Below are 11,846 nucleotides of genomic sequence, written 5' to 3'. Positions count from 1 at the left end.
ATGCTCATGAAAACAAGCAATCAAACGAAGTTCAATGAATTGGTCCCAAACACCAGTGTTTTGTCATTCTTCCCCCCCCCCCCCCCCCCCCCCCCCCCCCCTCATGTGCTTCTATTTGGTCTACCATCCCCCAGTAGAAACCTGTTCCTTAACCCTCCTTTGCACTCTCCCCCCCCCCCCCATGTATTTCCCACATCAGCTCAACATTCACTCCTCCTCTCTTCCTCATTCCCTTGTATTTTATTTTCACCTCCAGCCTTTGTTACCTGTTCCACCCTCTGCCCCGCCCCTCACTCGTAGCCACCTATCACTTCCCAGGCTTTGTCTCCTCTCTCTTTTCCAGCTTTCACTCCCTTCACCACCCCATCAGTGTGAGGAAGGATCCCGACCCCAGGCCAAGCACCGTCCCTCCACAGATGCTGACTGACCCGCTCAGCTCCACCACCGACAGGGACTTGTCAAATAATCTTCATCCAACGTGCGCCGGCGTTCGTAAAACCACAGGTTTCGTTTTTAAAGCATAAACCGTGAGTATTTGAGTCTTTGGAAGAACAACAAGCGGTAAATGTGAGGACAGCGGCGCTCGCGCGCTCGCCCAGCGCTGGTCCACTCACTCACTCACCTGTTGGTGTCCGGCCGCACCGGAAACTGATCGCTGCCCCGCTACTGATGATTGGCTGCCGGCCGGGTGCCCCGCAGGTGGTGTACGTCACTTCCCCAGAGACGGGACGCCGCGGCTGTTTAGGAGGGGGGGGCCGGGGGGGGGGGGGATGTGGTGTGGGGGGGGGGGCTCAGGGACAGGGGGGGGTGACATGGAGGGGTCAGGGAAAGGAAGTGGTCGGGTGGGATGGGGGGGGAGAGTGGATCAGGTGGGGGGGGAGGGACAGGTGGGGGGTCACAGACAGGGACAGGGGAGGTCAGGGACAGGGGACAGGTGGGGGGTCGTTCAGGTGGAGGGGGGTCAGGGACAGGAGGGGTCAGGGAGAGGGGTCGGGAGAGGGAGGGGGAAGGTCAGGGGGTGGGGGAGAGGGCGACAGGTGGAGGGGGGAGGGAATCTCATCCAGGTGGAGGTCAGGGACAGGTGGGGAGGGGAGTGGGGGGGGGCAGGGATCAGGGTCGGGGGAGGGAGGGTCGGGATGGGAGAGTGGATCACGGGCAGGCAGAGGGGTCATGGGGGCGGCTGCTCTGGTGTCGGGGTGGGAGAGGGCCCAACCCGGGGCAGGGGGTGAACGTGCCGAGTGGGCCAGGCTCTGCTCTTCCCCCCGCGTGCCGGCCCCCTCGAATCCACCTCGACCCAAAGCCATGTCACCAATTCCGCTTCTTCACCTATCGGGTCCTATCCAGATCAGCCTGATCGGGACACTTGACGTATTGTCAAAAACAAATTGACATCCTTCTCTTCCTCTTAAATCTCTAACATCCTGCATGCCCTGCACAAATCCTTAGATAGCATCTCGTTCCCTCCCTAATGGACAGAAAGTCTCTCTCTCTAATACTGCTATCAATTCCTCATAATATCTGAAAACTTCCATGAAACATGTTAATAACAATTGAGCATTTAGGGGTGTACAATAAATGCCAGCATTTGCCGCCTGCACCCTTGTTCCCTGATTGCTTTGAAAGTCTGAAGCACAATGTTAATTCCTTCCCTGACCAGTGAATGTACCAAGCAGAATATTGACAATCGTCTGAACACTGCTGTAAACCTGAAATATTGAAATAATCCCTTCACTGTTTCCATAAGCTGAAACAGGATATTGATACCCTTTCCTCAGTATGGCCATAGATTTAATCTGAATATTGATGTACTTTCCTGAAGCAGGCTAATGTTTTTCCCCCCGCCATCAGAGCTTTATTCTTACTATCATTAGGATTACGATTTCTCAGTTTATTGTCATAAAAAAAACACAGAATAAAAATATACATGGTAATGATAGATACAAAAAGAAATGCAACTAATTATCTTGAGAACGATATACTTGTGCCATCATAGATGGTTGTCGTGTCATGAATATTAAGCAATTTGCTACTTGGTACATTTTTCTTTGCTAAAATTATGAATAATCTTGCCTTTGCATTGAAGTGCAAAGTCTAATTTAAGAGTACTGGAGGAGGAGATAGACATCTATTCCCTTGACCCTATGTTGCCATTCTGATCTTCCTAGATGTGATCAGTCAACAGAACCATCCTACTGCAACTAGAGAGCAATATTGAACAATTATCTACCTCTTTGGTGACCCTCGGGCTATCTTTGATCGGACTTTATTGGCTTTATCTTGCACTAAACGTTATTTTGTGCTGAACATTATTCCCTTATCATGCATCTGTACACTGTGCATGGCTCGATTGTAATCATGTATTGTCTTTCCGCTGACTGGTTAGCACGCAACAAAAGCTTTTCACTGTACCTCGGTACACGTGACAATAAATTAAAACGGAACTGAACTGCAAAAGCTGTTCCATACTGCAACTATTCAGCCTCCTTATAATACAAACTCTCCAGACCAAGAAACACCCCCATAAATGCAAAACCCTGGTTGCCAACCATTTTAACTCCCCTTCCAATTCCCACATTGATTTTTTTGTTCTGGACCTCCTTTATTGCAAGAGCGAGGCCACATGTAAATTGGAGAAACCGTGCCACATATTCCGCTTGGGTAGCTTACAACCCAATGGTATGAATAATGAATTTTCCAATTTTAAGTCACAACCTTCCTGGTTCCTTCCCCCACCTTCTTTTCCATGTCCACTACAGTGCTACACTACACTACACTTCTCCCACTATCCTGTCCCCCTCCCCCCTGTCCCCTTCCACCCATATCCCTCCAGCTAGCTTTATATTTAATTCCTCTTCTCTACTATCTGCCACCCTATGCCATCCTTTTCTTCTTTAGCCTTTGTCTACCCATCTGCTAATCAAACCCTCCTCACCTAGATCCATCTATCACTTATCAGGCCCGACCCACCTCTTTTCCAGATTTCTCCTCTCTACTCGTCTGAAGAAGGGTCACAACCCGAAACAACACCTGTCAATTTCCTCCAGCTGTTGAGTTACTGCAACACTTTGTGTTTCACTCAAGATTCAAGCATCTGCAGGTCCTTAAGTCTCCATAAATTATCTCTATTGAGATGACTCTTATATGTACATAAAGTGCAAAACTGCAGACGAATAGTTTAATTAAAAATCATTTTAAATCACCTTTATTTTCATTTATTTTTATGTGTAAAGTGCAAGCCGCAGAGCTCTCAACAACAAATGAACCAAACAAAATGGAGAAATATGAGAAGGTTATGACAATAGGGAGAGGAGCAAGTGCAGAGGTCTACTTAATGAATAACTTGGAAACCAAAAAGCTGCATGCTGTCAAAAGAATAAAGATTGATTCATCACTCAAGATGAGAAGCAAGGAAGCTGTAATGCAAGAAGCAACCATTTTGACCAGCCTCAAGCACCCTCATGTTGTCACTTGTCATGAATACTTCATTGACCCAGGAGAAGAGTATCTCTTCATTGTCCAAGATTATTGTGATGGAGGTACTTTGGATGACTTGATCCAGTCTAAAAAAGAGAAGGGTTTTTTTGCTGAGAAGGATGTTATGCGGTGGTTTGTTCAGTTAGTTATGGCTATTCAGTATATTCATTCTCTGAAGATTCTGCATCGAGATATAAAAACATCCAATATTTTTCTTACAAAGAAGGGCACAGTTAAGCTGGGCGATTTTGGAATATCAAAAGTAATGACCCACACTTTGGATATGGCAAATACCTGTGTTGGCACACCATGCTATTTAAGCCCGGAACTCTGTCAAGACATGCCCTACAGCTCTAAGTCTGATATTTGGGCCCTTGGTTGCCTTTTATTTGAACTCTGTGCTTTGAAACCTGCATTTCATGCAAAGAACCTCTTAAGCTTGTTTTATAAAATCGTTAAGGGTGAGTATGCTTGTGTACCCAGTAACTGCTCTGAAAATTTGCACAATCTGATCAAAAATCTTCTCTGCAAATATCCTGAAGAAAGACCCAGTGCCAACACTATCCTTAAGATACCTTACGCCCAGGAACACCTCAAGCTGTTCATTATAGACCAAGAATTTCAGCTTACAAAATATAATTCTGTGAAGGATGCACACTCTGGGAAAAGGGACGGTAATGAGATCACTGATCACCTCTGTCAGTCTTTGGATCCTGGTGAAGAAGACACTTGTTCACCATGTGGTCAAAATGATGGAAATGCAACGGTGATGCCCTCAGAGGTGTGCAAGAACGTTGGACTCCATGAGGAAGAGGATAATTATTCTGATGACTTTGATCAGGACAGTTTGTCCTCGACGGGGGAGCATGCTGAGGATGAAATGACAGTACCAGTTTCAAGTGCTGACACCTCAGCGGTTACAGAAGGTAGTTTGATGTGTAGAAACACTTTTTTGATGCTATTTTTATTTCCAACGTAACCATATTTCCAGCGTTCTCACAGGCGGATATACAGTATTTTGTTTTTCTTGACGCCAAAGCAAATATTGCACCTTGGCAACTATTAAATTTTAATTTATGGTAATCTTCTTAATTGATATCTTGGATCATTCTCACCTTGACTCTTCTCCATTTAACTTGAATATTTCACACATCTGCTTGATTGAAATCCTGGTGATATTTTTACTGAAGCTTTTCATGCTGCTTTATAAAAATCCAGAATTTGTGATAATTGCTGTATCTAGCTTTGATAGAATCACACAGCAGGGAATGGGCCCTTTGGCCCACCAAATCAATGCTGACCATCAATCACCCATTTACACCAATCTAATTTTATTCTCCCCAGATTCCTCTCAAGACTCTGCCAGCTCTTCAACTCACTACACATTTGGGGTAATTTACAGTGGTTAATTAACCCACCAAACTGCAGGTCTTTGGGATGTGGAAAGAAATTGGAGCACCCTGAGGAAACCCACACAGTCACAGGGAGAACATGCACACACCAAGCACATAGCATTGATGGTCAGGATTGTACCTAAGTACTGGGGCTGTGAGGTATGGTTCTATTAACTGTGCTATTATGCCACTGGCTCTTAGCCCTCTTTACAGTAACATGTGAATTGTTAGCCCATTTTACTGAACTACTTTTTGTCTACACAAATGGAACAGAAAAAGTCCTTGAAGAGCTCTGGGAAGTTATGAACATTATAATTAACATGGAAGATTTTTATTTAAAGTTAACATATTTCCCCAAAAGATAGGTGCTGCTCCATGACAAATGTCAGGGTGCTGGACTTAAATCGAAAATGCTTGACATGAATATTTAATGCATGTACAGAACATTTGAGGCTCAACATTGTGGGAACAATACTATACTATTGATTTGCAAAGTAACGTAATTTCAGCCTGCTAGGCTTCATACAATCTTAGTTGGAATTTCCAATTTCATGTTTCATTCAATAACATCACTCCCTTCTTCAAAGAGGTCTAACAAACAAAAACTATGACGTTCATAATTTACCAATGATTATATCACTAGATTAGTTTATGGGCATAAAGAGACAGAACATTATGATCTGTGATGGAATATTCTTCAGAACTTGTTTGGTAAACATTATGTGTCTCATGCCTGAATGTTCTCTCTCACTACATACACCCTTTGTCTACCATCAAATGTGGTAGTTAATGGAAAAGCCACAGTGAAAATTAATTATGCAGCAATTAAGCAGATAGTAGTTGCAAAATGTTCCATTAGTTATCTCCAGGGTAAGAACTCTTGTTACCCTTTATTGGAGGTATGGGTACTGATAGATGTGAATATCAACTGATAAAGAACGCATTCTTGGATCATTAATCCCTTGTTCAGCCAAATGAAAAAACAGCAATGCAGCAGCTTTGGCCTCACTTTCCCAGCAATGCCATTACGAAGCAATAGTAGGCTCCTTGCCTGAGGACAACCAGAATCATGATTTATAAAACAAAATTATATTGGAAGTCACTCTAATCTTTAAGCTGCTGCAAACTCTGCAATTAGTTTTTATATTGGGTGCAATAAACCATTTCTATATGTTTACACAGTGTACACAGTGACTGAGATAGACATCATTTGTTTTTGCAAAACATACAATTTATTGATTTTGGAGCTATCTACTATTAAGATGATGTTGCACTGAATAACGAGTTAAGTGTTCCAACAGTGAATGAATGAGTTATGAGCAAATATAACCATGTTCTAAACTTTGTATGTCAAATTTGTCATTGGCAGCTACTGATGAGATGGACTATACAGAGTACCCAGATGATTTTGAAGAGGAAGAAGTTGATGTGGCAGAAATAGTATGTAACGCTCGATCAGCTATGGAAGTTGAAGCCACCAATGATTCATTTCGTGAAGAAAGAGGTGGTCAAGAAGAAATTGCTGTCAACCTGTGCAGTACCATTAAGACTCTGACAGAAAAATGTATCGGTAGGAAGAAATATATATTAATCCCGCAATGGAATTACATGAAATTCTGGCTTGCTGTCCTGCTGCCTATCAATTAGAACATGAATATTGTGATATAATATGCATGCATCACCGTGTTGTGTGGCTTAAAGAAAATCCTGCTGGCCTCGATCAGAGGCGTTTTTAAAGATTTTTTCAAATGTTTCTGAAAATCAGGGATGTTTAGAAATTCAAATAGATTTAAACAGTTAAAATAAACAAAAACTATTCACAAAATAGTTATTCAACATATCTCAAACAACTCAAAATAAATAAAAAGACCATGAGAACTTCAATATGGAATTAGTTTTCAATGGAAACACGTGTTCCTTTTTCTTGAGGGCTATCTTAATTTTGCAGCAAAGAGCATATAGCTTTTTGCTGTAAAATTCAGTCAATATTCAGTCAATGTTAATTTTCAATTAACTCCAGTACCAGACCTTCCCTGTTACAAAAAGTCACAAAATATTGCACAGTATAATTATCCTCTCTCTACCCTAGGTTTGGTCTGAATATCTGCATAGCTGAGTTGGGGACTTGCATTGTGAATATAGTAATTTTACTTTATCAGTTAATCACATTTTTTAAATATATTTTAAATACGTTTATTTTATGACTTTTTGAATATGTTTGTGGCTTACTCATTTAGGACAACATTTTGACAGATCTAACCATGAAAAAGATTTGTTTAGTGATTTGGTAAATAATAACGAAATGAAGTCCCTAAGAGGGGAATTCCATGGAATTGCAATGGCCTGCTGATGACTCCATCATCCATCATTACGATTGTACGCTAACTGATGAGGTTAGGTGGTGTGAGCACTGGGACAGGGAGGAATGGGAATTCTTGGACTGTAGCTATTGGACAGAGCAGAATTTTTGTTTTGATATATTTCTTTCAAACAGAAAAACTTTTCAACATTTATATATTTGTTCTCCCTCTTTCTTATGTTAATATTCTGATGACTGCGGTGGAATAACATTATTAATCAGCCTTTTATAATAATTAAATAATTGCTTAAACAATTAGTAATTAAGAGAATGGGCTAATTAGTGACGGGTAACGAGTCTTTGTCTGGGGTAGGTCAAGATCTCACAAATGTAATATAGTTTTTTAGAGGAGGTAATAAAAGTGACTAACGAGGAGAGGGCAGTGGCTGTTATTTATATTAACACTAGTAAAGCATATGATGAAATCCTTATGACTTTGTAGTTTAGATTCAGAACTGTTTTACCCCTAGAAGGCAGAGAGTAGTGGTGGAAAAGTGTGACTCTGGCGTCTGATGTCACACACACACACACACACACACACACACACACACACACACACACACACACACACACACACACACACACACACACACACACACACACACACACACACACACACACACACACACACACACACACACACACACACACACACACACACACACACACACACACACACACACACACACACAATGTCTTATAGAAGTCTATAAAATTATCAGAGGCATAGATAGGGTAGACAGAATCTTTAGCCAGGGTGGAAATAACAGATATTGGAGGGCATAGCTTTAAGGTGTGAGGGCGTTATTTAATATACATAGAGTGGTGGGTGCCTGAAACGCACTGCCAGGGATGGTGCTGGAACCAAAATGAATATGCAGGCTATGGAGGGATATGGATTGTGTACAGGCACAAGGGATTACTTTAATTTTGCATCATATTGGGCACAGACACTGTGGGCCGAAGGGTCTGTTCTTTTGCAGTACTATTGTACCTTCCGTATACTAATTATACTTGTATTGATTAAGCACTTGTATTGAATAAGCTATCGTGTTGACTTTTGATTAATATGTGTCTTGTTCATTCTCTGGTGTCTTGCCTTTCCATGCAAAAGATATGTTCTTGACCCTTGCATAATAGATAGGCTTTAATTAGCTTATTTTGATATTGGTTCCCATGACTCATAACAACCATACATACAAACTTGTAAAGGTTATAGTGATCAATTTGGTCCACATTCTGATGCCGTACTGAAAGTATTTCAGTTTTTTTTAATATGTGAAAACTGGATCATTATCCAAAGGACTTTGTTTTTTCTTCCACCTTCATTTCAACACAATCTGATGCAGAAATCTGAGTGACAATAGACAATAAGTGCAGGAGCTGGTCCTTCGAGCCAGCACCACCATTCAATGTGATCATGGCTGATCATCCACAATCAGTACCCCGTTCCTGCCTTCTCCCCATATCCCCTGACTCCGCTATCTTCAAGAGCGCTACCTAGCTCTCTCTTGAAAGTTTCCAAAGAACCGGCCTCCACCGCCCACTGAGGCAGAGAATTCCACAGACTCACAACTTTCTGTGTGAAAAAGTGTTTCCTCATCTCCGTTCTAAACGGCTTACCCCTTATTTTAAACTGTGGCCCCTGGTTCTGCACTCCCCCAACATCGAGAACATGTTTCCTGCCCAAGTGCACATAAAGCATTTTGACTTTTGAAGTATTTTTTATGAACCATAAAATAGGTCTATCATCCTAATGGAGGTGCAAAGCCTTTTTGAATCAATTCATATTAATCATTTGAATACCATGTGACACATTTCAGTTATTTGTTACATATATGCTGCATAAATTCATTTTTCAAGATAATTGAGCTGGGAATCACTGTATTCCTTGTTGTACATTCATGAACATTTTGCAAAACAATTCCATGGTAATCTGCTTTGGTGTTCAGAAAATATCTTTATATTGTTTTCTCTTCTCTGACTTCTGGTAGGATCTTTGCTCATTCACAGGATCTTTTTCCCCATTCAATATGTAGGTGCTCTATATCTGGGGTTTTCCCAGTCTGCACTCTTGCAGCTTTACAAGGCATTGGTATGTTTGTACCGGTAGAGTTCTCCCAAGGATCCTATTAGATCTTAAACATTTATTAAGGGTAAGAGACTGTTTTTGTAGGAATCAATTACCTTTTCCAAAAGACAGTTTCATCTCTGAGTGGAGAAAATAAAAAAAACGGTGTCTTTGTCAGTGCTCATTACCATCAGATTCATCATTAACATTCTGGGTGGATGCTTTGACGTAAATTATTCTTTTCAAAATGATGGCTAGGGTCCATGTATTTGATTATGGGGAGAGGGCTTTGGTATGTTAGTGGTGTGGACCTCAGCATTTTTAAGACTAATTCATCTAATATAAAACTGAATACTATTGTTGAATTGATATTTGATTCATTTGCATTTATATTTAAGATAACTCGGTTTATTTTGAAACTAAATGACTCTGACATATTTTCTCTGTTTGCAGATGATGTTGGTCAGACCCTTTTCCATGAAATTGCTTCTCAATTTCTCAAAGGTTTGACTCCCGATGACCTTCAACATCAGTTTGAGCATCGGTTGGGCCCAGATCACTTGGAGACATGCTACATTATCTTCAACATGAATCAAGAAGATGTTTGATTCAATATGCTGCTGCAATTCAAACATTGCTGATCTTTGTTTCTGGCAATCAAGAGAGCTGTGTGGAATTTTATTTTGAGCAAGTACAACTGACTGAACAGATTCTACTTTGCACATTGTTTTGGGGTTTCAGGGATATCTGTCATAATATTTTACCCCATAACATTGAGCACAAGGATCTGAAGCTTACCACTGTTGTTGCATGGTTAGTGGTTTACCGTGTGGCTAATAATGCTGTGAACTTTCTAAATTTATGAGGAAAAGTAGATACTTTCCTGGTTCTTTTCTTGTTGTCTCCAAGAACTTTCCGAAAAGTTGGTTTGATATTATCTTGTCTTTGCCTCATTGCACATATTTCTCCTAAATGTTGAAAAGTGGCATGTAGAGTCATGGAGTGTGGAAACAGGCCCTAAGTGTGGAAACAGGCCCTTTGGCCCAACTCGTCCATGCTGACATGAATCTAAAGCTTTGCCTTTAGCAGCAAGAATTTGGCACATTAGGAATCCTAAAGATATGTTGCCAATTTTATTTTCCCTCTCTCATTGAGAAATATATCTCTTAATATACCTCTTAGTGCTTAATATATCCCAGTTTTGACTGCAAACTTACTTTGCAGGCATTGTAAGGCAATAAAAAAAAAACTAGGTTATTTGAAGGCACCAGATAGTGTAATGAGAAGCAGATAGAATATGTTCCTGAAGGGTAAGATCAAATAGGTTGAAGGCTTTCTGCTTTCTGCATTCTAATTTATTTAAATTATAGACTGGGTAATATTTTTTTATTTACTCCCTATTTTTATAGGAAAACATATCTTACTTAATATTTCTGTAGCTATTTTGTAATAAGGCATACATTTTTACTAAGTGCATGGCGGAAGGATATGGTTCCCAAATAGGCTGCTACCATACTAAAGCATTCCCTTTAGAACATCTTGATGGCAGTTTTACAGTTATCCCATTATTAAATCATGAAGCAGACTGGGAATCAGATTTCCAGCTTATGTGGTTTCTTAAGAATAGGCAGGTAGGTAGGGAGTGTACGTGTGGAGGAGGGTGATTTATTTAGTTTGTAATCACGCTCTGTAATTAGTATCACTAGAGCAACCAAACAGGTTTTGGGAGTTTGTACGCATTGTTTTTAAAATAAAGTTAAATAGTCTAGTAAGACTATTTTAAATAAAGAGATTAAATGTCTCAAATTGCCCAGTCCATTCCCTGTACTTTCTTTTTTTATTTTATTGTATAGTAGTGCAGAGGATTAACAGATCCTTGATCTCAAATTTAGATGCAAATTCTATGCATACTGAAATCTTTACTTTCTATATCCTACATTTAATGAACAGGGACATTCTGGTATTTTGAGATTGCTGCCTCACTGGACTTTAACTCGTACATAATTGTAATTAAAAAGTATTTTTAGCACTTGATGAAAGAATCTCAATTACAGATGGTAGTATACTTTTAAAAGCCCAGTTGCAATAAAAAACATTTTGGAAGCTTGTGTTTTCACTGTCAATTTATTTTTCAAATGCATTCATTCACGGGACAGCAGTGCTAAAGTAGACATTTTGAGTCCATCTCTAATTGCCCTTAAGAAGGTAGTTAAGATTCAACTCAGTGGCAGGTCTGGAGTTGCACAATGGCCAGATCAGGTTTATATTAACTATTTTTCATCTATCATATAGCAATGTTACAAAATTTTGAGATTTAAAAAATCAAGTCTGCAATTTATCCCATCAGATAAAGCATAACAATAAGTTTAATTTGACACCTAATTCACTTTCATATCTCAAGTAATAAAAAAGTTATGGCCATTTTCATACTCGGAAATTAGCATCTTGTTCCCTATTGATTTTCTATGGACATAACAAAAAAGCTGTGATCGAGGACAGTCAAAAGCCCATAACTTTCTTAAAAATTAAGAGAACTGAATGAAATTTT

At 40.2% G+C, this 11,846-nt stretch overlaps 1 protein-coding gene across 1 annotated transcript; it reads left to right on the top strand.

The window, feature by feature from the left end:
• Nucleotides 1-394: 394 nt before the first annotated feature.
• On the top strand, nucleotides 395-11,401 carry nek12 (NIMA-related kinase 12). The gene is made up of 4 exons (XM_055643719.1): nucleotides 395-527; nucleotides 3,231-4,400; nucleotides 6,238-6,438; nucleotides 9,752-11,401. Exons 2-4 carry the CDS (start codon nucleotides 3,272-3,274, stop codon nucleotides 9,904-9,906), a joined length of 1,485 nt encoding a protein of 494 aa, XP_055499694.1. The 5' UTR covers nucleotides 395-527; nucleotides 3,231-3,271; the 3' UTR covers nucleotides 9,907-11,401.
• Nucleotides 11,402-11,846: the final 445 nt, after the last annotated feature.

The sequence above is a fragment of the Leucoraja erinacea genome, chromosome 12 (assembly GCF_028641065.1).
Source record: "Leucoraja erinacea ecotype New England chromosome 12, Leri_hhj_1, whole genome shotgun sequence".
Lineage (NCBI taxonomy): Eukaryota > Metazoa > Chordata > Chondrichthyes > Rajiformes > Rajidae > Leucoraja > Leucoraja erinaceus.
Note: the sequence above shows the minus strand (reverse complement) of the source record. Positions and strands in the feature narration are given on the sequence as shown.

Excerpts from the sequence above, each read along its gene's own strand:
- nek12 (XM_055643719.1), top strand. The coding sequence starts at position 3,272 with ATGGAGAAATATGAGAAGGTTATGACAATAGGGAGAGGAGCAAGTGCA. Across the intron at positions 4,401-6,237 it reads CACCTCAGCGGTTACAGAAG|CTACTGATGAGATGGACTAT; the intron begins GTAGTTTGATGT and ends TGTCATTGGCAG. Across the intron at positions 6,439-9,751 it reads TCTGACAGAAAAATGTATCG|ATGATGTTGGTCAGACCCTT; the intron begins GTAGGAAGAAAT and ends CTCTGTTTGCAG.